The following is a 27,027-nucleotide window of genomic DNA, read 5'->3' on the forward strand; positions in this document are numbered from 1 at the left end:
GTATGCAGACATCCTACATACACCTATGCACACACACTGAACACACAAACAGTAATTATAGAATAAAATGTAAAAATATGGCTATGGGACCTGGAGTCACTTCCTGGCACCACGTGTTGGCTCACACCGTCCACATCTCCAGTTCTAGGGATCCAGTGCTTCTTAGGGCCTTCGCGGACACCAGGCAAATACAGGATCCACATACATATATGCAGGCAAACACTCATAAATAGAACTTTTAAAATGCATATGTATGTTTTATATGAGAAAAGAAAAAGCCCAGACTGAAGGTTACAGCTCCAGACAGACCTGCCGCCAAGAGGATGACAGAGCAAAAGGAATGGGACTTGTTCTACGATTCTACTTCTGTCCATAGGTGCTGGCTCGTGCCTGTAATCGCAGGACTGGAAGCTGAAGCAGGAGGGTTGCCCAGGGGCTGGGGATGTGGCTCAGTAGACAGAGCTCTTGGCCTACCATTTGCAAAGCCCTGTGTTCAGTCCCCAGCACTGTGAAAACCAGGGGTGGTGTCCTATGATGCCAGCACTCAAGAGGTAAAGACAAAAGAATCAGAAGTTTAAGGTCATACTTAGCAACTTAGGGGAATTTGAGGCCTACAGGATTATATGAGACCCTTCTCAAAACAAAAAAAAAAAAAAAAAAAAAAAAAACAAAAAGGCAGAGGGAGTTTAGGCCAGCCTGGATTGTGTAGTGAGTTCCAGGCCAGCCAACCAGAACATAGTGAGATCCTATCAAGAAAGAGTGGAAGATGGGGGTGGAGGAGATGGCTCAGTAGTTAAGAACACTTGTTGCTTTTCCAGATGACCCGGGTTTGATTGGTTCACAATTGTCTATCACTCCAGTCCCACGGAATTCAGTGCTCTCTTTTGGTCTCCATGGGTACTAGGCTTGCATGTGTGAATGGAAGGGAGAGGGGGAGAACCTGAGGGGCTGGAGACGTGGCTCTGGCTAAGAGCGGTGGCTGCCCTCTCAGAGGATCTTAGTTCCTTTCCCAGCACCCACAGGGTGGCTCACAACTGTTTTAATTCTGGTTTCAGGGGATCCAATGCCTTCTGACTTCATGGGCACCAGACACACAAGTGGTGCACAGACACACATGCAGGCAAAGCATCCATACATGTAAAACAAGATCCTGCTTCTGCTACAGTTTTGTTTGTTCATTTCTAAGGGCTGAGGCTTTGTGAACTAATTACTTCCCACAGCCCCTCCTTTCCACACTGTTGTTTAGGGGTTAAGTCTTGGGAGGGTGCATTCAAGCCACAGCTTCACCTTTCTCTTTGTGCATGTTCGTCAGCTGGGCTGACTTCTCTCTCTCTCTCTCTTTTTTTTTTTTTTAATTTTTAGTGGGGCTATGCATAGTGCCCCAAGAGTGACCAGGAAGCACCTGCCATCCCTGTTCTATCAAAACTAGTCTTGAGGTAGCTATGAAAGTTTTTTTTTTTTTTTTTTTTTTGGTTTTTCGAGACAGGGTTTCTCTGTAGCTTTGGTGCCTGTCCCGGAACTAGCTCTTGTAGACCAATGAAAGATTTTTGATGACAATTGTGAACACAAAGCAGTGGGAAATGCGGATGATTTCTACAACTGCTGAGACGTCAGTAAGAATATAGGACTCAGGACTCTCCAGAGACATGGCTCAGTGGTTAAGAGCACTGGCTGCTCTCCCAGAGGGCCCCGGTTCAATTCCTAGTACCTAGGTGGCAGCACACAGCTATCTGTACTGTGGTTCCAGGGGATCCAATACCTTTACACAGACATACATGCAGGCAAAACACCAATCCACATACAAAAAATAATTAACTAGTTCTATGATAGTAAGGGTTACACAGAGAAACCCTGTCTCGAAAAACCAAAGAAACAAAAACACTTTTCCATGCGCATGGATGATGTGTGGGCCTGTAGCCTGGGGACAGGCGCTGGTCTGTGTTCTGATAGCAGGTTGTCTGGCTCTGTTTCTCACAGCACTCTTTCTCCCTCTCTTGCAGTATCTAGGTCAGTTAACATCCATACCCGGCTACCTGAACCCCTCCAGTAGGACTGAGATACTGCATTTCATAGACAAGGCAAAGGTAACGGCCCCTCCCGTGTGTGCTCTGCTCTTGAGCCAGCATCAGCCCCTGGTCCCCTGAGTCTTGATCGCAGCTTCAGGGGTGACCCAACTCTATCAGTTTCTGGGTGTTCTTGACTCAATGAGAGACTGTTTCTTGGTCGAGCCTTTAATCTCTAAACTTGGTTTTGGGCTGCTCCCCAAGCTCAGTTTGAAGCTGTTCTAGGTTAATGCATACTGTAAGTCTGAATCTAAAAGGCAGTTCCAGAAGAATCTCCCACGTGATTGGAACATGTCGACATCCTTGGAGTGAGTTTCACTGTACCAAGGGAACAGCATTTACCTCTCCTTCGCTAGAACCAGTTATATGTGGACATCAGCCAGCACAGTGCTCCCTGAGGAGAGGAGAGCCGGATACAGTGGCTCAGCGTTTCTGATGCCTGTGGTTCTTTGCAGCGGGCCCACCAGCTTCCTGGACACCTAACCCAGGAGCACGATGCTGTGCTCAGTCTGTCTGCCTACAATGTCAAGCTGGCCTGGAGGGACGGGGAGGACATTATCCTCAGAGTGCCCATCCACGACATCGCTGCTGTCTCCTATGTCCGAGATGACGCTGCACACCTGGTGGTCCTGAAGACGGGTATGGATTTGGGGGTAGTGGTCTGGAGGTCATGAAACCTGGGGAGGAGCCCTGGCTTTCATGGCATAGCTTCTGCAGCTCCAGGCTGAGTGCTGCCCCCTGTTGTGGCTATAGATCGGCTTTCCTGCGTGAGCTTCTGTGGCCCTAGGGTCCCTGTCATTTTCAGGGACTTTGGAGACTTGAGGAGTGCAGTATTTGGGGATCAGTGTTCAAATAAGGTCTTTCTTGGGCCAGGTGTGGTCAAAGGCATATGAAACTCTTGAGTTTGAGGGCAGCCTGGTCTATAAAATGAGTTCCAGGGCAGCCAGGACTACATAGTGAGACCTTGTCTTTCTCCTGCTGAGTCCTCAGTCCCTGCACTCATAATTGATGTTGTCTCCACTGCTCGGGGATAGTGGAGCCCCAGAGGGAAGGGTGGTGGCCGAAAGCTATAGCAGGGACTTGAGCCTGCCCAAATTTATTTTGTTCTGGTTTTGAGACAGGGTCTCTTTACATAGCCCTGGCTGTCTTAGAACTCACAAGAGATCTGCCTGCCTCGGCCTTCTGAATACTGGAATTAAAGGTGTACACTACCACGTCCAGCCTCCAGCCCGCGTTTTGTGCCCCAGTGCTCCCAAAGCTGGGTCAGCAAAGTCAGTTCTCCCCAGGCTGTGGCGCTGCCTTCGTGTTCAGAGACAGCAGGGTATTCTTTTCCATTCGCTGTGCTCCTCTGTCCATGCACAAAGCGCCCGCCTTCCTGGATGCTAGTGTACAAGCTCCTCCCAGCTTCTGGGCCTCCATTCTAACACGGAACCCAGTGAGAAATGAGGGGAGAAGCTGCCTTACCCGTGTTGCCACAAGCACACTGGCCTAGGCTTGCCAGGGCACTGTGAGTGGTTGGGATGCTCCTGAGTGTGCTGGTAACAATGCACAAGGGGTGAGAACTGGTCCAGCCTGTTGCGTGGTGTAGGAGGAGTGTGCCTGTCTTAGGATGCTAATCCTAGTGCGGTGGCCAACTCCAGGCAGCTGAGAGGGCTGTGAGGAGGGTCTAGCTGCTCTGCCGTGTCTGTAGAGTAGCTCGTTCCTTACCCAATACACTTACACAGCACATTTTCCTTCATACATCTCACACGTCCCACACCACACATACTACACGCATACAGCTGGTGTCACACAGTCATACGCCCAAAAATGCCCTTGTCTGCCCAACCCAGTCACACCCCCACACACATTTGACCACACTTCTAGTCAAACAGACACTAGTGCTGTTACCAAGGACTTCTGAACACGGTCCCCTTGAGATATTTAGCTACCAAAGCACGAAGGTTTATTTTTGTTAAGATCTCATAATTGTCTCCTCTGACCTGGAATTTACTCTGAGGTCCGGGTAGCCACAAACTCAATAGCAGTCATACCCAGCTTTCTGAGTAATGGGATTATACAAGTGAGCCACCATTCCCAGCTACAAAGGAAAAGGTTTCTTTGGTTCATGGGCTCTGAGGTTCCAGTCTGTGATCAAGTATACCCATTGCTCTAGGCTCATGCTGCACCTGCCAGATGACAACAGTAGGGATCACGTGGCGGAACCAAGCTGCGTGGCTCATGGCCAGAAAGCCCCAAAAGAGGAAGAAGAGGCTTGGGCCCCATGGTTTTCTTTTAGGGCATGTCCTGTGATCACAGGACCTCCTGAAAACTTCCCCACTCCCTAGTCGCACCATCCTGGGGCCAAATCTTTACCACACATTTAGCATCCAAATCATAAGATGATTTCTTCTTAGAGTTGAGGGAGCATTGTCTGTTTCATGCTAGACGGTGTGAAATTGTCACTGACCATTTTCATCTTAAAAATGTCAGTTTAGCATGACTCAAACTAAAAAGCATCTGACATGAATTATAATATCATTTAATATCTATAATAAACCTAAGAGGATTCCATGAATCTCATGTTACATGTGGGTGATGGTCTTGAACTAGTTCCTTCTGGCCTTAGGCCCCAGACACTCTGTCTAGCATCACCAAAGTGATCCTCTGGCTCTTAGCCCTCAGAGACAAGGAGGGAGGAGGCTGGTTCCTGACCAGGTTCCTGTGTTGTTTTAGGCTGGGATAGAGAAGTGGTCCCTGTGTTTCTTGTGCTGCAGGAATGTTTCTCTGCTTGGATTGTTAGAATAAATTGTTAAGGAAGAGAAAATAGAGAATTCCCTCCACATAGGGAACTTTCTGAAAACATGAGAAGAGGTACTGAGATCCTGTTCCTCTCACCAGCAGAGAATTTCCCAGCAACTGGTCTCATTTTGGCAGGAGCATGTGTGTGGCCCCTCAGATTCAGGCTTCTGAGCACACTTGTGGTTTCCCCACACAGAGCCAGGAGATGGCATCCCCTTGGCACCTCCTTGCATGTGTCACCTCCGTGTGCCTCTTCGGTACCGAGGGTGCTAGTGTTTGGGGTAGTCTACTGTGGAAAGTGGGTGAAGCAGAGAGCCTGTGTGTCTGCCAGAGTTTTGAATGATGCAGGAGGGACAGGTGGCAGATCTGAAGCTGGTGGCACGGAGCAGCCTGTGTGGCTGTGTCTCGGCCTGCTGCCCAGACGGTAGAAGTGGCATCCACACAGACAGCACCTGCTTGGTACCCACACTTCACAGCTGCCCACAGAGGGCCAGGAAGCCAGTTTAGAGTGTCACAGAAATAGAAACAAGTCAGACTAGTTTTGATAATACTATCTTAATCTGTTCTTTGTGGGGGGTTGTATCCAGGCACACATATAGTCTGTCTCTGTGTGGGGTTGTGTTTACATGTACACATATAGTCTGTTCTATGTGTGAGATTGTGTATACATGCACACACACACATATGTCTGTCTCTGTGTGGGGTTGTGTTTACATGCACACATATAGTCTGTTCTATGTGTGAGGTTGTGTATACATGCACGCACACACACACACATAATATGTCTGTCTCTGTGTGTGGGGTTGTGTTTACATGCACACATATAGTCTGTTCTGTGTGTGAGGTTGTGTATGCATGCGCATGCGCACACACACACACATATATTATGTCTGTCTCTGTGTGGGGGGTTGTATATACACATACATTTCCCAGCTGAGATATATCCCCTTCATAGTCTGTCTCTTTTGGGGGGGTTGTACACACACACACACACATATCCCAGCTGAGATACACCCCCTTCATAGTCTGTCTCTTTGGGGGGGGGATTGTATATACACACACATCCCAACTGAGATACAGCCCTTCATAGTCTGTCTCTGTGGGGGGGGGTTGTGTACACACACATATATATCATATACCAGCTGAGCTACATCCCCTCGCCTTCTTTTTTTTTTTTTTAAGATTTATTTATTTATCATGTATACAACATTCCTTCCACGTGTGCTTGCATGCCAGAAGAGGGCACCAGATCTCATTATAGATGGCTGTGAGCCACCATGTGGTTGCTGGGAATTGAACTCAGGACCTCTGGAAGAGTAATCAGTGCTCTTAACCTCTGAACCATCTCTCCAGCCCCCGCTCGCCTTCTTTATATTTTTATAGTTTTTTTTTTCTTTTTTTTTTTTTTTTGCTTTTTCAAGACAGGGTTTCTCTGTGGTTTTGGAGCCTGTCCTGGAACTAGCTCTTGTAGACCAGGCTGGCCTTGAATTCACAGAGATCTGCCTGCCTGTGCCTCCCGAGTGTTGGGATTAAAGGCGTGCGCCACCATCCCTGCCTTGGCTAGGCTTTGTTTTTTTGTTTTGTTTTGTTTTGTTTTGTTTTGTTTTGTTTCGAGACAGGGTTTCTCTGTGTAACCCTGGCTGTCCTGGAACTCACTGCGTAGACCAGGGGGGCCTTGAATTTACATAGATCCGCCTGTCTCTACCTCGCAAGTGCTGAGATTAAAGGTGTGAAAGGTGTGCACCAGCACCCCTCAGTGGTAGATTTTAAATGCACTGTCTAGCCCAGGCAGGCCTTGAACTCATAGTGGTCCTTCTGCTTCTTGTGTGCTGTGATTACATAGTATATTTTATAGTGTATAAATACCATGTTTATTTTGTTTCCTGGATCTAATGTGTTGCTATGAGAGCATGTGAACAATGTGAAAATGACTGAGCTGTTACTATTTGTTTAGAAATAAATCAAGCCCTGGGTGTGGTTTACCCATGCACAGCTCAGGATAGCCTTGTCATGGTCCTTACATTCAGTAGCTCTGTGGTCTGTGGCTATGTAAGGACATGTTGTCCCAAGATCTCACTAGTAGTTCCCAGCCATTGTCTGCACTCTCACCGGTGTCTGCCTTCTGAGCACCCCTGGAGAGAGTGACTGCGAGGCCACCTCTGAGCTTAGCTTACAGTTCTCACCCTTCCCAGGCTGGTCTCCCTGTGTGCTGCTCTCAGGCTGGGCCCACTCCCTGGACAACTCTGGAACCCCAGTGCACTTTCTGATGTGCACAGTGTGAGGGTGTGGCCTTGGCCTCTGGCCATACCCCAGCTGGGCCATTCACGTGCTTTCAAGTCCCCTGCCTTAGGTTATCCATCTGGAGGAAGAGGGTGTCTTAGGCCAGGAACTCGCCGGAGGTCTGGATTATTTGTGGTCTGTTGTCTGTTAACGTGAGTTGTGTGAGTTCCTGTCTTTATGTAGATCTAAGCAGTTGGATACCAGCTAGCATGCTTTGATACACAGTGGAGTCTGAAGATGGTGCTTTGGTGCCTGGAGCTCTCACAGGCTAGGTTTTTTTTTTTTTTTTTAAACCTGGTGTGCTGGATTTTATTTGTTGACTTATATTTAATTAAATATTTTAATTTTATGCATATCTGTTTACACACAATGTATATACACACACACATATATATGTATACACACATATACATTGATGCTGTGGAGGTGTGCACATGTGCCGTGGTGAATGTGTGTGCCGTGGCATGCATGTGGAGGGTGGAGGTCAGAGGACAACTTACGGGGGGGGGGGGGGGGGTTGGTTTCTCCTTCCACTTCCACCGTTGTGTGGGTTCCTGATCATGGAGCTCAGGTTGTCAGGCTCGCATGGCGAGCGCTTCCCACTGAGACATCTCTCAGGCCCCGGGAGTGAGGGGCCTGCTGGTTCCCCACTGAGACATCCCACAGGCCCTGTCCTCAAGCCTGTTCCCCCCATGCACCTCACTAACCGGATGTGTTTACTTCTAGCTCAGGACCCAGGCATCTCTCCCAGCCAGAGTCTGTGTGCAGAAAGCTCTAGAGGCCTCAGTGCAGGTTCCTTGTCAGAAAGCGCCGTGGGGCCGGTAGAGGCATGTTGCCTGGTCATCATGGCCACGGAGAGCAAGGTGAGACCTCCTTGTTGTGGACCAGAGCCATCCACAGCCTCTTCCTGACTTTAGTCCAAGCCTTGCCCATGACCCAGCTCACAGCCTGGTCCTGTCTCTCGCCCAGCCCTTCCCAAGATCAGATGCCACCCACAAGTCTACATGACCGCTCTACACTCCTGGCCCTAGCCAGCCCTTCCAGCTCTGTCCAGCCCTATTTCAGGCATTGTCCCTTCCCACTGTTTCTCCATGACCTAGTCAACGTCACCAACTATAGCCATAGCAGTCCCTGGCTGGTCCCAAGGGTGCCTCTTGTGTCTAGACCCGCCTCACCCTCCCCCGCCAGCTGTGCTCCTGTGCTGTCCCTTGCCACTCTCCATACCATCCCTGAGATGTGGCCACCAGAGCTTTTGCTCACCTGTCTCCTCTCTGCCCCGACACTGATGCACGGTGATGGCTACAGGCATGGTGACCCGCTCCTCACACCGGCCTGGTGCTGTGGACACAGTTAGCATTTCCTCAGCACGCGGCAGCCACAGAGGCACACAGCGGGGCTGTGAAGCCCCAGGAATCACTTGGCACCTTCCTCTTCATTTCTGTCTCTTACTTTCAATGGCTAATGGTGACTGCCTTCCTAAATATCCTCTAGTTGACCTTATTTAGCCTTGGTGCTAGTGACGCTTTCAATTTAATACTTTCTTTGTGGGCTGGAGAGATGGCTCAGCAGTTGAGAGCACTGGCTGCTCTTCCAGAGGGCCTGAGCTCAATTTCCAGCACCCACATGGCAGCTCACAACTGTCTGTAACTCCACTTCATAGGATCTGGCACCCTCACGCAGACATACATGCTGGCAAAACACCAATGCATGTACAATAAAAAAGTTTTTAAAATATAATTTCTTTGTATGGACAGCTAGAGTCCATTGTATGCACTGTAGAGTATTGAACAACATTCCTGGTTTTTCCTTGTAATGATCAAAAATGTCCCCTGATTCTGTCACATCTAGGGTTCTGGACAAAATCAGCCCACTAGAGAAGCCCTGTTTTAAACAGCACACTGTTACCCAGTGACTCCACTGCTTCTGGAAAGGCCTCTAAGGTCGGAAGCGAGACCAGTGATGTCTTTTCTCTCTTACTTGGGAATAGGAATTTTGAACATGTTGATGGCCAGGAAGAGAAGGCAAAACTGATGCCAACACTGTCTAGCATAGTCTCTAGACGACTGTGAGGCCACATCTAGGCCACAATCTGTTTTCAAACATTGGTTCTGTTTTTTGTTGTTGTTGTTGTTTTTTTTTTTTTGTTTAGTTTTGTTTTTTTGATACCTCTCTGGGCTGTGAAAGGCACCAGATCCATGGGAAGCGGCCTCATGAGAACCCTAGAAACTGTGGGAAGGTGCTGCCTGCAGCCTTTTGCCACTGAGGACAGCTGCCGCTCTTCACTCCTTGCTGTAGGTCGCCGCGGAAGAGCTGTGCTCCCTGCTCAGCCAGGTCTTCCAGATTGTTTACACGGAGTCTACCATCGACTTTCTGGACCGAGCAATATTTGATGGGGCCTCCACACCCACCCACCACCAGTCACTGCACAGCGGTATGTTGAGTGAAAGTGGGGGTGTGGGCACTTCATCTGGAGGTACAGGCTCCCAGTAGGGGATGCTGTGGAACTGGGGAGGCTGAGCATGTTGGGAGGAGCCTCCCTCTTGATATTCCTGGACTGCTCTCAGTGTGTGGTCCCTTGCAAGACTACAACCAGACAGCCTGAGGTTGCTCTGGCTTTGTGAAAGGCTGAGACCAGGAAATTAGGGACGGGCAGGAAGGCACCCAGGAGGGTCTGCACTTCCGCATCATCCATGAACGCTGGCTATGGTGCTGTGTGGACCTCTTCCTAGTCCATAGATACTTCCTAGTTGGATGGTGACATATACCTGTAGTCCAGGACCCCAGGAGATGAAGACAAGATTGCTACAAGTTTGAGAACAGACTGTTTCAAAATAGCACACTTTGAATATAAGTTAGTTTTTTCATTGCTGTAACCAAATACCGAACAATATGCAGTTTGAGGGCAGAATGGTTCATTGTCTTTCCCTCATGGTGGGGAAAGCATAGTAGCCGAAGGGGAGGGCATGGTGGCAGGGGCAAAAGTCTGGAGGCTGCTTGCATCCACGGTGGGGAAGCAGAGAGAAAGAAGAGGAAGCGGGGCCAGGCTAAAACATCAAAGCCTAGTGATCTACTTTCCTCAGCAAGGCTCTGCCTCTTAAAGGCTCTGCAGCTAGGGGCCAAGCATCCAAACACATGGCAAGTGTTGAAACACCCTACGGAAACACTTCACATGCAAACCAGTCTTGTGCCCCTGGCGCCTCCTGGTATGCTCATGTCAGTCAGGTGCTGCAAAATGAGTTCATTCCAAGCCCTGAGGTCCCTGCAGAAGTCCAGTCTCCCCAGACACAAGGCAGTTCCCCCAAACCCCCAAAACCAGGCTACATAATTTGAATATACCTTCAAGGCACAGTGTTACAGGGTGAAACTTATTTTCGGGTTTTTTTTTTTTTTTTGTTTTTTTGAGACAGGGTTTCTCTGTAGCTTTGGAGCCTGTCCTGAAACTAGCTCTATAGACCAGGATGGCTTCAAACTCACAAAGATCCACCTGCCTCTGCCTCCTGAGTGCTGGGATTAAAGGTGTGTGTTGCCACTGCCCGGCTGAGGGTGAACATTTTTATTTCAGAAGGAAGGATGAGGCAGAGCAAGGAAAGACATGATAATTGTAGGACCAAAACCAAGTGGAAGTACCAGATCCCACAGCCCTGTGTCTTGGGCACATGTGGGTACCCCAGCTCCTCTGCCTGCAGCACAGCCTCTTTCCTGGACTGGTGACATCAGTGATGTAGCTGTCTTTGCAGACATACTTTTTAGGAGCAGATCTGGCTTGCTTGCTGGGTCCTACCTGCCCTGACAGATCCCAGTGTGTAATGTCTTACACAGCATAAGCTCGCCCTTTCAGAAGGCTTCCCTTGTCAGAAAGCTCCCCTGTCAGAAACTGTGTCCTGTCAGAAAGCGTGTCCTGTCAGAAAGTGTGTCCTGTCAGAAAGTGTGTCCTGTCAGAAAGCTCCCCTGTCAGAAAGTGTCCTGTTAGAAAGCTTTCCTGTCAGAAAGCGTGCCCTGAAGCCGGGTGATGGTGGCGCACGCCTTTAATCCCAGCACTCGGAAGGCAGAGGCAGGTGGATCTCTGTGAGTTCGAGACCAGCCTGGTCTACAGAGCTAGTTCCAGGACAGGCTCCAAAAGCCACAGAGAAACCCTGTCTCGAAAAACCNAAAAAAAAAAAAAAAAAAAAAAAAAAAGAAAGCGTGCCCTGTCAGAAAGTGTCCTGTCAGAAGGTGTGTCCAGTCAGAAAGCGTGCCCTATCAGAGCTCTCTCAGTGTTCAGCACAAGCCTTGTGACGCTGAAGCCTTTCTAGATGCTCCAGAGGTTCTATTTTCCCGATCTTTCCAGCTTTTAGAACAGTGGTTCTCAACTTCCTAATGTTGTGACCCTTTAATAGAGTTCTTTATGTTGTAATGACCCCCCCACCATAAAATTATTTTTTTTTGCTACTTCACAACTGTAATTTTGCTGTTGTTATTAATTGTAACGTATATATCTGATATGCAAAGCGTATAGGGTCACGACCCACAGGCTGAGAACCACTGTTGTAGAGGTTTTTTGGACCATGGTGAGACCACGTGGTGGGAGGGCAGGATGTGACACAGGTCTAGTGGACACAGTCCTGAACATAGCCCCGGTGACCCACCTGCATAGCTGGGCCCCATAGTTTCAGGTGTCTATAACTTAGAGCTTCAGCTAGGACAAGGCCTTTAGTGCACTGCGTCCACCCCACAGCACGGGCCATCTTCCTGTTCCAGGGTCTGCTAATTAGTGACCTTCATTGTTTTGCCTTGCACTGTTGCAGTCCGGTCCCAGGAGAGAAAGTGACATCTTCAGATGCCATTGCATATGCCTGGCCCCTCTTGCATCACCAGCCTCCTGCTCCCTGTTAGTCTTTCTCAAGACTCTGCCTCTCTGAGCGCCCCCGTCACTGCCTGTCCTGGTGGTGGAGTGACTTTCCTTGGGCTTGGAGAAGCAGAGTACAGTCTTAACTATACAGCCTCATCCTCTGCTATACTGGGGACCAGGATTCTGAGGCCTCAGCTATGTCCAGGCTGAGGTTCAGTTGTCTAACATTGTAGCTTCTGCTGCGTCCCCCGAGACAAATGACATTATCCCTCTGGTTTAGTTGAGCACATGGTTGACATCTCCAAAAGCAACTGTTACTTCCTTGGCCATCTGTGAGTCCTGTGTGGACTCCATCCCAGCCTATGACAGGATGCGTGTTTGACCAAAATCCTCAGGAGGGATGTGGGTTCGAGTCTAGGAACCTTGCCTTGGACACTCAGCGCTCGCCAGGATAGGAAGCTCCGTGATGAAGTTCCCAAAGCTGGGGCAGCTACTGTTGCCTATAGATGTGGCATTGGGGTTACCTGCAGCAAGTGCTCGCATTAGGGCCAGCTGGGAACTTGGGACTGAAGCACCTACCCAGTACTCAAAAGTCCCCTGTGTCTTGTATCTTTTGCACAGATGACTCTTCCACGAAAGTGGACATGAAGGACACTTACGATGCTGAAGCCAGCACCTTGTGAGTACATGTCCCGAGCTCTGGGTTTGGCTCATCCAATTCATGGTCTTCTGTGTCTAGTCTCTGTCTCGGCAGCCCCACAAGTTCTCTTCAGCCCCTCTGAGTCCAGCGCCCCAGATGTCCACCCCTAGAGCCCTGGCAGTCCTTTCTTCTCTGTATCTTCTGTGGCCTCCGGAAGGGCCGCTGGGAAAAGCTCAGAGTGTGGTGACTTGCATCTTCCTGAAGCCTCTTAGCTCAACCTTCATCCTCCCAGCCGTCCCGCCCCTCTTTGCCGTCCCTCCTGGGACCACCACCTGAGCAGGCCAAGCCTTCTGTCCTAGTCCTTCCACTGAACTCCCTCTCTTTGCCCAGAACCCATCTCAGCTCTATTGTAAGGTTGATCCCAGGAGTCAGCTACACCCAGGCAGTTCTTCCTTAGTCTCTGTTCTTTGCTTCTATGGTCATGTTTGTAAACAGGTTGACAGCCCTAACTGGGCCCATGAGGCTGTGTAGTGAGGAGCTGAGTGTTCAGGGGCCACTCACCTTTTGCCTTTGCAGCTGCTTCTCTGACTCCGGAGATGTGGGAGGCCTGCCACCCTTGCCCTTCTGCATGCAGGCCTCGCCCCATAGCAAGACTGTCAGCGAGAGTGAACTGAGCACGAGCGCCACAGAGCTGCTGCAGGACTACATGCTAACGGTAGGCTACTGTCGTTCTGTGGGGGCGGGGGTCTGTGGGAGCGGGCGTTCGTGGGGGGTGGGGTCTGTGGGAGCGGGAGTCTATCGGCCCGAGTTGGTGCTGGGCTGTTTGGCTTAGACCATGCTGGTGCAGAGTAAGAACAGCAGCTTCTTCAGGTGCCTAGGCCTGATGCCTCCTTGCATCTTAGATTTGAAAAGTCAACCTTCTAGATCTGTTTACCCCCATGTCACGTTTACATCGTTGCTGCTCCACACAGAGCTAGCTAGCTTCCTTCCCTTCAGCCTTACTGAGGACCTTTCTGTTCTGGGGTAGCAGATCTGTGTTCCTCCTGGTTCTCTGGGTAGTTTGTATGCTGGGCCTGATGACAGGGACATATGGTGGGCATTCTGACCCCATAGCAGGTACACATGAAGCCAGACATGACCAGTGTATCTGATCTGCAGCAGGGCCTGATACCCAAGTATTGAACCTTGGCCACTGGGGGTGTGGCAAGGGTGGGGTCCAGCTGCTACACAAGCATACACACTCACACACTTAACCGGTGCCAGCCCTCACTACTCTGCACTCTTCCCTCACAGTTACGTACTAAGCTGTCATCGCAGGAGATCCAACAGTTTGCAGCATTGCTCCATGAATACCGCAATGGGGCCTCCATCCATGAGTTCTGCATCAGCCTGCGGCAGCTCTATGGGGACAGCCGCAAGTTCCTGCTGCTTGGTGAGTGCGGCTCGGGAGGGTCCCTGGTCCCCTCTGGGAATGTGCACAGTCCAGAGGGGAGGAGCTCCATCAGACATGTCTGTCGCCAAAGCTTGTCTGAGGCTTCAGGATTGGCGTAACTGTATTCTCACTGTGCTTAGCCCCTTGAGCTGAGCTGGATTGGCTGTGCCAGGAACTGTGCCAGGGTCCTGAGACGGGGTCTAAACAAACCCTCCAAGTCAGGAGCGATTGCTGAAGAGTCAGGGGACACTTGAAGGGGGTTTTGGGGAGCATGTAGGAATTTGGTGAGTGTGAAAGCAAAGACACCATTTAGATAGAAGGATGAGCTGTTGTCCAAGACCCCTGCAGAGCCCAGCTCATTCCAAGCCCAGCACTGGCTGGGTCACTGACACATTGGCCCCACACCTGGAAGGGACCTTGGTGTCTGTGGTTTCCTGTTCTGCCAGCACTCAGAACACAGTGATCTAGTCTGAGCTCCTCACTCCCAGCTCAGATAGCTAGCAGGCTCAGGTTCCAGGTCCCTGGCGCCCAGCCCAGAATGTACCCTCTCAAGCCTGAAGCCAGTTCCTCCCCAGTTTGTTTTCAGCTGCATCTTTGCCAGCTGTGGGTATAGAGCTAGGCGTGAAGAGCACAGCCATCATCTGAGCACTCGGGATACTTAGGCAGGAGGATAGCTTGGGCTGGCTAGGAAGACTCAGAAAAAGTGGGCTAGAAAGTGTTGAGCTGTGGGTATCTGCTGCTCAGAACCCTGCATCAGGCAGGCAGTTCTGCTAGCCTCTAGGCCTTTCTACCACCTCCTGGCCCTCACCTGAGAAGGCCGTTTAGGGTGCTTTTTCATGTGTTTGGTTTATTTTAGTTTGGGTTTGTGGTGTAGAGCCTCGGGTAGCTCAGGGAGGATGACCTTGAAATCCGCTCCTCCTCCTTCTGGTAAGGCTCCACCTCAGAGGATTGCTGTCTGCAAACTCACCCATTGTGTGCAGGGACACTCTTCATCCCATCAGGGCGGGCCCAGGCTGCCTGCCCTCATCAGGGTTCTGGCTCCCCGACTCTGAGACGCTGGTCTTCCTGAGTAGGACAGCTTCCTGGTTGGGAAGGTTACTCTGGGTTTGGTTACTGGCTTTGGCACGAGTCCTGGCTCTGAGGACAGACCTCATTACAAATGGCTTTGTGGCCTTGGCTTTCTGCCCTGTAAGATAGGGGCTTTGAAGGTCAGAGGCCCCTGACCTGTGTCACATCTCAAAGCCAAAGAGGGTGATATTGACAGATACCAAGCTATCCATAGCTGGGGGCTCTTGTCAGAGTCAGATTTAATTACACCTGGCCCCAGGGCATAGCTTGTATGGTGTGAGGGTCCTGAGGTCCCCTGAGATGTCACTCTGGGTCATGTTTTGGCAGGTTTGAGGCCCTTTATCCCTGAGAAGGACAGTCAGCACTTTGAAAACTTCCTGGAGACCATTGGCGTGAAAGACGGCCGTGGCATCATCACTGACAGCTTTGGCAGGCATCGCCGGGCCCTGAGCACCACCTCCACCTCTACCACCAATGGGAACAGGACCACAGGCAGCCCTGATGACCGGTCAGCGCCGTCAGAGGGAGATGAGTGGGACCGTATGATCTTGGACATCAGTAGTGATATTGAAGCGCTAGGCTGCAGCATGGACCAGGACTCGGCGTGATGGGTCGTGACAGCATCCACTTGTTTCTCACAGCCATCCCAGGCCTTCCTGGCTAGGAGCTAGGAAGGTGCTGCAGACACAGGTGGCTCCGGTGGCCAGGTCCTCTACTGTGAAGGAGTGGAGAGCTGCCACAGGACATGTGCCCCAGCACAGGGCGGAAGCCTCTGTGTCTCTTCCTCGGGGGCCCAGCAATGCCTGTAGCATATCCCCACTCGGGGAGGGCCAGTTGCAGCTGGCAGGAAGAGCCAGTTCTGTCGGCCTGGCCCTGGACAGCTGATATTTTGCACATGATTTTCCTCTTCTAACTCTCAGAGACCTTAAAAAGAAGTTTACTACAATGTGAATAATTTAATCTCCAGTTGTCAAGCATTTTTTTTTCTCTTTTGGTTAGCTGAAAGCCATGTTGTCGTGGGGGTGGGGGTGCACTCCATCCTGACCCTTATCTGCTGGACCACGAGTGACCACAGTGTCCAGGGCCAGAGTAGAAGAGATGATTGGTGCTTCTGCTTTGACTCTGAACAAGGGACAGGAGCAGACACTTTGGGAACCTCTTACTCGGCAGGGTTTCCTTTCTTTGTATTCTCTGTACAGATCATCTCCAGGACAGTAGCAGCTCTGGCCCTTTGTGAAGGCCTCCTGGACGATCAGAAGTGAGGGTACAAGAGCTGAGAGTTGGGGCTTCTGAAAGGCTGACTTGGCCTTGGCCCAATGGGCCTCATTCTGTCCCCTTCCCCAGTCAGCTGTTCTCTTAAGCCTTGCTGAGTTCCTTCTGGCCTCTACTCTTCAGACCCCTTAAAGCTCTCCTAGCCACCGAAAGGAGGGAAGTGACCTGGGTTCAGGCAGCCCTAGGAAGCTGGGCTGAGGGGACAACTTCCTCTGTTGCCCAACGTCGGGGAGGAAGTGCTGTGTCCTGGGCAGAAGAGCTGTGTGAGGACCAGGACTGTCTCTGCCCTGGGGTGGTTGTGGTAGAGCCCCAGGGGCTCTGTGGACACCTCAGTTGTCTCCTGGGTAAGCTAGAGTATCCCTGGGGTCTCAGCAGTCATGGCCTCAGGACAGTATTTGACAGAATTTTCCTGTCATCTGCTATCCTGGGGCTGGTCATGGGTGCCTAGGCCAAAGCAAGACAGTCAAGATGGTTCGGGTGGTCTCTTGATTGACATGCAGCTAATTCTTTCCTGGACATGTACAGAGACTGAAGACAAGCCGTAGTCCACCCTGTGCCCACTTATGCCCTCGTGTTCCCGTGTGCACACCAGCAGGGTGTGTGTGGAAGGGAAGGACAGGGAGGACACAGCCGTGCTGCTCCAGCTGGATCTGCTCCAGAGCCAGAGAGGGGTGAAGGAACCCTGGGGGTGATGAGGGATGTCGTGGGTACTGGTAACAGCAGAGAGTGATGGACACTGAAGGGTGGTGGTGGCGATGACACAGATGGCAGAGACTGTACCACACAACCGAGGGGACTCCAGAGGGTGAGGATGTGACACTCATTTATTGGGCAACAGGCTGGGGAGAGGCAGAGCGGCCCGAGCTTTCAGTCAGTAGCTACATTGTCAGTTCCTGCAGGAGAAGAGCCAGGTTAAAAGAGGCCTTTTCTGCAGGACCACCATAGGGGCATCTGGGCTGCGGAAGTGCTCACCATGATGGCATTGACGATGTCGCTGTGGTTGTCCCTCAGTGCCCGCACGGCCTTTGCCCTGGACACATTGGCCTGGGCCATCACCAGCTCGATGTCACGAAGTTCCAGTCCAGCCTCCTCTACCTGGTGGAGGGGATAGGGGGGTGGCTTAGCTGCCTGAGGCCCGTGAGCAGGGTGCTGCCCAGGCAGAATCCCATCCTGCCCTTATTCTGCCCCCAGTCAAGTGTTGGGAGCCTCTAGGCCTCACCTCCTCATCTTCCTCCTCCTGCTCCTCGCACTCTGGCCTCACCCGGGGTCCAGGTGCCAACTCGGGGACCAGTGCTGAGGACTCTGAGGGCACCTTGAACTTCTCTGCTGCAGCTTTGTGTACTTGCTGGGACAGGTCCTCAATCTGCAGTATAGGACAGCTGTGTGAACAGAGCTCACTGACCCCGCTGGCCTTTCCCCAAACCACAGCATGGCTACAGCCTTAGCCTTAACATGACAGCGTGACAGACCTTGGCCTCACCAAAGACCACATAGGTGTCAGAAGCGGGGCTCTTGAAGACATCTGGCTTGGCAATGACAAACAAGATGTTCTTGGACTTCTGGATGGTGATCCTGGTGACTCCCTGAATCTGCCGTAAGCCCAGTTTCGACATTGCCTGAGGTGGAGGGCAGGAGACTCAGACTATTTTACCTGTATCTGGGTGGCTGCCGTTTCCCGTGTCAGGCTGACCTCCCTCTGAAGGGCCTCAGGACATCCCAGTGTTAGGGGTGAGGGTTACTAGATTTAACTCAAAGCCCTTTTCGTGGCTAGGGTTTCACTGGCCACAGGCTATGAGGGGCGTTCGTAAGGGTGCCTCCCTGTATACATGTCTTCTCCCAGGGCCCTCAGCTGACCTTTCGAGCCTTCTTCTCGCTGCGGCTTTGCTTGGCTTTGGCAATGGTCTCCTCATTGCTGCCTGCTGAGCCCTGTAGGAAGGTGAAGGCTAAGCATCTGCGGGGGCCGGGGAAATGCCCAGACACCCACCCCTTTCTGGGACCAGCACCTGTGCCGGGCACTGCGCTTTCTGAGATGGGATGTCCTGCTCATCCAGCTCGGCAGACGATTCCCCATGGCTATCCGAATGCTGGCCAGAGCCTGGGGCCCTCTGTGAGTCTGGGGGAAGGGGTGAGGTGAGGTATGAGGGCCTCTTGCTGTTGCAGAGGGTCCTCCAGTCCCATCATCCTCTAGTGTCTCCCTAGAAGAAGTCTAGCTGGCCCAGGCCCTGACCCCCACATACCCTTACCTTCCTCTAGGCTGTCTTCATCCTCTTGTTGCTCATGGGCTGGGAACCCTCGAGGGCCAGCTGGGTTCTGGGTCCCAGAGGGAGGAGGCACTTGGCAGGGGCTTGAGATGATGCAAGCCAGGTCTTTGGCATCTGTGGGGTTCACCTTGGGGTTGAGGGTGGAGTGAGGTGAGAGGCTGACACGCTGCCGGGCCCCCAGAGGCTTTGTGGATCCCGAGGCAGTAATAGCAGCAGGTCCCTGGGCTCCTGCCCGAGGCATCAGACCACGAGAGGCTAGGGGCTCCTCTTCCACAGAGGCTTTCTGGGGAGTGGGACACAGGCAGGAGGCTGGGGATGTTTGGGATGCCCTGTCGAGGGCACTGGGAGCATGAGGGTCAGGGTCCAGGAACCTCTTCTGGGATGCAGTGGGCAGGTCACTAGCGTAGTTTGCTGGGGAAGGATTAAGGGCACCTGGGGTCCTCTGAGACCGTTCTCTGCTACCCAGGCCTAGCATGGGCTCCAGCTGCAGGAAGGGTGGCGCAGACCTGGCAGTGTCTTCAGAGTAGATTCTGCTCAGTGTGCATGTGGCCCTTGCTGGGGACCCTGGGCAGGAACCTAGCCTGGCTTGCACGGATAGAGCCGCAGGAAGCCTGGGGCCCAAGGTGTCCTTGCTGCTCAGGGCCCTTCCCTCCACAGCTGAGGTCAGCTGTGTCTGGCTGACCTCAGAGCCCGCAGCAGAATGTGCCTTGGAAGTCTCCCCTGTACCTTGGGATGCCGATTTAGACCCATTTCCGTGCCCTGGTGCTTTGTGACCTCTGCCCCGCTTGTTCTTGGCCCCCAGGGCCTCTCTTTGAGGTGAGTGGGTCTTGACCCCATCATGTGTTTCAAGACATGCTCCTTGCTTGAGTACAGATAGGTTCTCCGCTACTTCCTTTCCCGCACAAGATGCAGGCTCGGAGGTCTTTGTGCTCAAGGTGGGACATGGCTCTTCTGGAGCCCCAGGGTTATCAGCTTTCACAGCTGGCTTTGAGCCATTCTGTTGGGCTGGCTTTGGAGCTGGGAGTGCCGAGTCTAGAGGGGGTTCTGCATCCTGCTCCCTGGGCACTGGCTTTGGTCCTAAGGCCACGCCTGATTCCTGATGGACCTCAGAGGCTGAAGGCTTCGTCTCTGGGGTGTAGCCTGTTTCTCTCTGCAGTGTCTGAACGGTGTCTTGGACTATCAGCTCTGGGTCGGAGGTGGAATCTGTATCTTGGGGGGAAGGAGGTGCCATCTCAGGGGTGTCCTGGGCTGCTGTGGCATTGCCTTCAGCCTGTTGGGACTCCAGTGTGGCTGCAGCCACAGGTTGTAGTTCTGAGGGTGAATCTAAGCTTTGCAGGGGTGAAGATGATGCTACTGGAGTAACCTGGGGTATGGTGTCACCCTCCTCAGCCTGCTGTGGTCCCAGTGTGGCAGCAAGCACAGGCTCTTGGTCTGAGGTGAGATATGAGCCTTGCAGGGGTAGACATGCTATAGGAGAGTCCTGGAGTACTGGGGCAACCCCTTCATCCTGATGGGACCCCAATGTGACCAGAGCCTCAGGCTCTGGGTCTGAGGTGAGGTCTGAGCCTTGCAGGGGTAGACATGCTATAGGAGAGTCCTGGAGTACTGGGGCAACCCCTTCATCCTGCTGGGACCCCAATGTGACCAGAGCCTCAGGCTCTGGGTCTGAGGTGAGGTCTGAGCCTTGCAGGGGTAGACATGCTATAGGAGAGTCCTGGAGTACTGGGGCAACCCCTTCATCCTGCTGGGACCCCAATGTGACCAGAGCCTCAGGTTCTGGGTCTAAGCCTTTCAGGGATGGGCATGATGCCACAGGGGAGTCCTGGGGTTCTGTGATGCCTTCCTCAGCCTGCTGGAACCCAAATGTAGCCACATCTGTGCTCTGTAGGAGTGGAGGCAATGGTGCCACAAGAGCATCCTGCACTGCTACGACACACCCCTCATCTTGCCGGAGCCTCAGAGTGACTACAGCCACAGACTCTGGGCCTGAGGCGGGATCTGCACATTGCAATAATGGGGCTAAAGTAATAGGGGAGTCCTGGGGCATTGCAGCAGCTCCCTCGGCCTTCTGGGGTCTCACTGAAGCCACAGCCACATACTCCAGTGTGGAGGGAAGGCCCAGGCCTCCTTCCTTCAGGTTATCAGGAAGGATTGGACAGGTGGGGCTTGCTTCTTCCTGCAGATCTAGAATTGGTTGTTCAGGGACAGGCTCAGAGCCTAAAGTTGTGCTCAGCCCCTGCTGGCAGGGCTGGGGCAGTATGCTGGGTGCTTGCTGAGCAACCGCATCAACTTCTTCGTTCCCTCCCCTGGGGGTGACTGTGGTTTCCTCCTGGGGGTCTGGAGCTGCTCGCAGATCAGGAAGGGGCATGGTAGCTTCAGACTCTCTGCCTAAAACTGGAGCCTCTTCTGCTAGTTCTGCAATCGATTCCTGGCTATTGGTGAGACGGGCTTCGTGCTCTGTCCCCTGAAATGTGACCCTGCTTCTGTGCTCCTGCTCTGTACTCTCGGCACTGGGCTGGGCATGGGGCTCCCCACTGTACAGCCTGTCGTCATCTGCCCCGGCATAGGAAGCGGAGTCCGAGTCTGAGGAGGGGGCCGAGGTATCATCCCGGAAGGCGAAGGCCTCGTCCATGCCCTCGATGATGGACAGATCAGACAGTGACTGCAGGAAGGAGCCAGATGAGCTGTCATCCTCGCCCTCTCCGGCCAGGTCTCCATCCGGGGTGGCAGCACCAGCAGCTACCTCCTCTTCCTCCTCCTCCTCCTCTTGGGACAGGGGTGTCACTTCCACGGCTTCCACCTGGAAGATGAGGCTACCCCGGAAGGGTAGTAGGGCGGCAGGGATCATCGGGTCGTTGGCCAAGAAGGTCGGGTCAAAGAAATGGCCCTCTTGGCTCCAGGAAGAGCTGCTGTCGGCTGAGAGGCTAGACTCCGAGGATGGGGGCTCTGGAGGGTCTGTGGGGTGTGGCTCTAGTTCGTCTACCGCAGACCCTGACGGGGAGAGGCCCCAGTCGGAGGGAAAGTCCAGCCCTTCAGCTGGGGCCAGCAGGCTGAGGGAACAGGAAGGCGATGAGGCCCAGCTGTCCCCATCTGCTGTAATATAGGAGCCTGAGGGTGAAGCTGGCGTTGAGTCCAGTAACTCATCCAGCAGCTCGGCCTCCAGGTCCCAGGCATCGCTGTGGGGCGCATGGTCAGGGAGCAGGCCATAGATGGTCTTGGTGGGAGTGGAGGGGGCTGTGAAGTAGGACTCAAGGTCGGGGGGAGGGGAAGGCACAGGAGGATCACCCTGAGAACACAGCTCCGGAGGTGGATGCAGGGCCATGTGCCCACCCTCCCGGTCCCTGAGCACTGGCCAGGCTGCCCTGGGTGAAGGGATGACCTGGCATGTCTCCTCACCCATCACGATGCGGGGCTCCAGGGTGGTGGGGAGAGGGACATCAGCAGACAAAGGCTGGAGAGGTAGGCCCTCGGGGAGGACCCCTGGACTTGGGCTACCCTCTGCTGGATCTGCCCAGGTTGAGGCAGCCCCACTGGGCCCTGCATCCCAGCTGGCTCCCTCAGGCTGGGGCCGGGCACCTGGTTTGCTGGACAGGAATGTGAGAGCCAGGAGGCTGGGCCCTGGGGTCAGGGCATGGGGCTCCTGTTGGTCCCCTTTCAGGATGGTGGCATTGGCTGCATCACATGAGAGATCTGTGGAGACAGGAAAGGACACGAGATGCCTGCTGGACACATCTCAGGCCACGCCAGGTGAAGAGCTGAACATGGGACAGCAGGTTTCCATGGCTAAAATTGCAGAGGAGGGCTTGCCAGGGATGGTAGCAGAGATGAGGGTGGCGTGGAGGCTAAGTGGACTTGAGGAAGACTTTCCAGGGATGTCAGCAGAGCAGGCAGCTGCCGACAGGCTGTATAGGAAGGGGAGCCATGAGGAATGTGTACTAGAAACCCAGGCTTTTCTTGGGGACACTTCAGCAAAGGTACAATCAGCCATTGTCTCTATTCAGAGTCCGGTTTGCTATTTCAGCTTGACTCACCTGGGCTTGGCAGGAACAGGGCTATGAGAATCCACTGGACAATGCCAGCTCCTCCCTGTGGCAAGGGCTAGGGTCCCACACACTACAGCTCTGGAACATTCCAGCTCTGCTAAAAAGCAGGAGGTTTGCCTCTAGCCCATCTCTCCCCTACGCTTGCCTATACTCGAGGCCAACCTCAGGTTTCCCAGAGCTCCCCACAAAGCCCTGTATGCAGCTAAGTTTCTGGAGAACAGAGACAGACATGTAGCAGCATCTGAGTGGTAGCATCTGCTCCAAAGGGCAGTGGTGGGAAGTTATGGTGATCAGGTGCCCATGGGAACAGGACAGCTGAGAGAAGTTTGGCCTCTTCCTCTCCATGGTGGCAGCCACTTCATGGTAACAGATTCCCCTGCCATTCTGGGAGCTCCTGGCCTGCCTTGGGTCCTTCTCTAAGCCTCTTCAGGCACAGGTACTCATGGGCTGGCATGCCCTCAGCTGGCATGCCACATTGCAAACATGCCCATGCCATGATGCCCCGTGAATCTGAAAGTACTTAGGAAGGTAGCAGACAAACCTCTCCAGAGGCAGCACCCATACCACCTCCTAACTTTCTGGCTGCTGCTGTCTTACTGGCCTGTATATCACCACTGAGATCACAGCAATAGTCACTGAGTCCCGTGGCTTTTAGCTCAGCACCGCCAGTGTACTCCGTGCTGAAAGCATCATTTAGTAAGCCCCCCCCCCCTTTTTTGTGACCTCTGTAACAGCTCCTCTCTCACCTGGACCATGGCCAAACACACATCGCTTTGAAGTATCCACTTAAAGCCTTCCTACTGTCCCCAGAGTCCTGCATGAGCGGGGGAGGGGCAGTGCCTAGGGGCCTGCCGCTCTGGCAGGCACACAGCCAATGCTGCTGGCTCTACCATGCTCACTGGTGACAGGGCAACATGGCCTGCACCGTGGCTTTGTCTTTCTCAGCTGCTGGGTAGATCTTGCTCAGGATGAGAGGGAGGCTGAAGAGGAGACAGCCACTTCCCCAATATCTGCTCTCAGCCGCGTCGACACTGGCTGGGCTCATCGGCCTGCAGCTGGGCTAGCAGGGCAACCAGGGGTCCTGACAGAAAGGGAAGGGGATCCTTCAGGTCCCTTGAGGGACACCTGGCACTGAAGTGGGTGTGGTTAGTAGCCATCACTGGGTGTCCTGAAGTCAGGTTCTTGCCATCTCTACTTCTTAGTGTGGCCTCAGGGCAGAAGAAGGGCAGAATTGGGCCAAGGTTAAAATGGAAATAAAAGACCAAAGTCATGGGGGATTTTTGTTGTTGTTGTCTGTTTCATGACTCATCCAAAGTCACCAAGCAAGCCAGAAAGAAACCAGCCTGCCACTGGATCTGGGGAGTCCCCCGCCTGACTTGTCAGTACCCCAAGAAGAGTAGGGTGGTATCTGTGTTAGCTCTCAGTCAGGCCTCTGGCCCAGCACTGGTGCCATCCCCATTCTTGCCCATTCTGTCCCCAGATGACTTCTTGCACACAGCAAGGTGCCCTTGGCTTTGCCCAAGCCCCACACAGTTCATCTCCAGCAGGGACCATTCAAGCTTAAGAGTACCCTCAGGCCTGCAAGTGGACTGGCTCCCACCAACATAATGCCCCTGCTTCTCCAACATTTACGTATTAAGACCACTGCTGGCCACAACACCTCCCCAAGGCCTCACCTTCCAGACTCAGCTCTGCCAGTGTCCTCTGGCTGGACTCCCATCAGCCCTACACCTCCTTTCTTAGTCTAGCCGCCTGCTGTCCTGGACACCTAAGGTACTTCAAAGGACCCTCTGGTGGTCACCGGGTAAGCCTGCAGTACCCTCTGGGACTCCTGCTTCCAAACCGGCCACCCACCGTCGGTCCTGTGGCCCCATAGCTCTCTGTGGACAAAGAAACGCGATGTGGCGCACAAGCTCAAGCAAATGGGACTTGGTCCAAAGAGCACCCCCCTCGCGCCAGCCCAGAGTGAAAGACACTGCCCTTCATGGCTTCAGGTTTGGAGGATGATCCCTGCGGCCTCCAGGCTTTCATGAAATCCTGGGGGTGGGGGTGGGGGAAGGATGCAATGTGGAGGGAAGAACCGGTATGGAAAGATAGAGGACGGGACTGTTAGGAAGCTGAGGGATGGAGAGAGAGAAAGCCAGAGAAAGGTATTGGGCCAGAACGGGGAGCCGCTGCGGTCTCACCTGTGCGGGATCCTGACCCTACTGCCTCAGGCAGCGGCAGTTCAGCACGCGCAGCCTCCCCGGGCATGGCCTGGACGTGTGCCTGCCGGTCCCCCGTCTCTCTGTCCCTCTGTCCGTCAATGTGCTCGGAGTAGCCAGCTCGGCCACCGCCCCTCTGCTGGGGGGGGGAGCGTGGATGACGTCAGCGTTGCCCCGCCCGCCTCTCAAGCCGAGTGAGCGTGCGCCACCGCGCCAGGCACTGCGGAGTGCCAGAGGGAGGGCGCTCATTCCCCACATTCATCCCATCACTTCTCTCACACTGCTGAGTCTAAGGCCAGAAGGCTGCGCCCTGCCCCGCCTTTCCAGCAACATCCAGCATCCACTTGGAGTCCGGGCTCCTCCCAAGGTGACATCGTCTCTTAGCTGGAAGAGGCAAAAGGTGCTGCCAGAACCAGGGATGCGGGTTAATCTGGGGAGATAGATATGTATTTTGCAGAGTGGGCAGGGCTACTTTAATGAGTGATGGCCCAACCTATCGCTCAATGACTGGGCAGAGGACGCCGGGAGTCCAAGGAAGGAGTTATTACCTCCAGGCCCCAGGATGAGCTGAAACAGCAGCTCGGGATTGGCTGGTCGTGGCAGTCAGTCTCCATAGCAACCACCTCCTGTCTCTGTGGCAACGGGAGATGGAGCTACGTGCGCCAGTGAAAGCGGCGCCAGAGGAGCTCCTGGGCTGATCTTTGAGCTCTAGCTCGGCGATCGGCTTTCTTTCCTTCACCCCTCGGATCTCTAGGCCAGAAAAGAAATGCACCTTGCTCTATTCCCGGCAGGGCCTGTGCCCCACCTCCAGAGATGATGCTCACCATTTTCCTTCCTGAAATATGCTATTGCTTCCACGCCGGCTGCTGCACTGCCCAGTTGATCCCTCCTCCCTTCCCAGTGCCAGGCACCAGGAGATGAATGAATGACACATTGTCGTCTTTGAGCTGGAGTTGGGGAAATGAGCAGTTGTGGAGGCAAAATGGGAGGGAGCGCCCGTGCACAGGATCTTCTGAGTATACAGTCAGCCTAGGAGGCTGGCCAGGTGCTGTTCCCCACTCCCTTGCACCTGACTCAAGGTGTATCTCTGTGCACGAATGTACCTCTGCTGCCCTTACCCACCGTGTCCAAACAGCTCAGCATCTCCTGCAGAACTGCCCCAACCCTCTCTGTTGCTGACAACTCACCCATCTTTCCACCCGATACTGATATTCCTACCTTGCCTTTATACGCTCCACTTAAAGACCCTTACCTCATCTCCCAAGCTGTTCCCTCCTGTGAACTTACACACACACACACACACACACACACACACACACACACACACACACACAGACGACTGTTGTATGCCAACCACCACCGTGCTGACTGCTCCTTACCATGTTGTCAACATCACAGAATTTCCAGAAACCAGAGTCTGTTTTTGTCAGGCCTGATACCTGCCCAGATGTCAGGCCCAGAAAAGATGGTATGATCTTGTCTCTGCCCCCCCCCCCCAGGTCAATCGTAAAGTGAAAACTAAAATAGAACTCTCAAAGATGAGAAAACAGCCTCGATGTAGCTGGGAACCAGGTGAATGTCAACAAGAAGGCACCCTGCAGCGCCTCATCCGATGGGTGGAGGCCAGGCCTGGTGTTTCTTTACCCCAGTCTGCCGGCAGGAAGACCATGTAACCTTCTCCATTCCATATGGAATCAAGGCCCAGCCACACCAGCAGAGGCTGGTAGGACAAGGGAACCTTCTGGGCACCATATTCGTTCCCATTCAGCCCTATGGATGACATTGGCAAAAGAAAATGTCACTCAGGAAAGTCAGACAGACGCTCAGGAAATGGTGGATGGATTGGAGTTCAGAGTTATCCTTAGCTACATAGTGAATTTGAGGCCAGCGTGGACCTCATATCTCATTCTGCCCCTTCTGAAACCAAAACCAAAACCAAGAAAGCGGAAAAGCCAGGCATGCATAGCGGCCGGGCCGGTTAGTTGTGGGTTTTTGTTTTGTTCTGTTTTGTTTTTGTCAACTTGACCTAAGCTTGTCATCTGGAAGGAGGGAACCTTGAAAGACTGCCTCTATCAGATTGCTTGTGGGCAAGTCTGTTGGCCGGGTGTGTGTGTGTCTCTTGGTTGGTGACTGATGTGGGAGGGCAAGCTCACTG

The 27,027-nt window shown here is 53.1% G+C and overlaps 2 protein-coding genes across 4 annotated transcripts in view; one reads left to right on the forward strand and one right to left on the reverse strand.

The window, feature by feature from the left end:
- Positions 1-16,052, forward strand: part of Ccm2 (CCM2 scaffold protein) — a 48,739-nt gene extending 32,687 nt beyond the window's left edge. For all 3 annotated transcript variants that reach the window (XM_050140831.1, XM_050140833.1, XM_050140832.1), the window contains 8 exons: positions 2,001-2,084; positions 2,519-2,702; positions 7,851-7,987; positions 9,420-9,555; positions 12,574-12,631; positions 13,169-13,307; positions 13,886-14,024; positions 15,420-16,052. In XM_050140831.1, coding sequence (XP_049996788.1) covers positions 2,001-2,084; positions 2,519-2,702; positions 7,851-7,987; positions 9,420-9,555; positions 12,574-12,631; positions 13,169-13,307; positions 13,886-14,024; positions 15,420-15,700 — 1,158 coding nt within the window. In that variant the 3' untranslated portion in view covers positions 15,701-16,052. The remainder of the gene's footprint in view (positions 1-2,000; positions 2,085-2,518; positions 2,703-7,850; positions 7,988-9,419; positions 9,556-12,573; positions 12,632-13,168; positions 13,308-13,885; positions 14,025-15,419) is intronic.
- Positions 16,053-17,183: 1,131 nt separating this feature from the next.
- Positions 17,184-25,152, reverse strand: Nacad (NAC alpha domain containing). The gene is given in 9 exon segments (XM_050140827.1): positions 17,184-17,257; positions 17,337-17,459; positions 17,584-17,727; positions 17,834-17,980; positions 18,219-18,290; positions 18,368-18,477; positions 18,608-22,315; positions 24,855-24,944; positions 24,947-25,152. Coding segments are annotated over 9 exon segments (4,593 nt in total). The 5' UTR covers positions 25,131-25,152; the 3' UTR covers positions 17,184-17,242.
- Between the last annotated feature and the right edge of the window lie 1,875 nt (positions 25,153-27,027).

Source organism: Alexandromys fortis, unplaced genomic scaffold, assembly GCF_014885135.2.
Source record: "Alexandromys fortis isolate MF-2015 unplaced genomic scaffold, M_Fortis_MF-2015_v1.1 scaffold_7, whole genome shotgun sequence".
NCBI classification, from domain to species: Eukaryota; Metazoa; Chordata; class Mammalia; order Rodentia; family Cricetidae; genus Alexandromys; species Alexandromys fortis.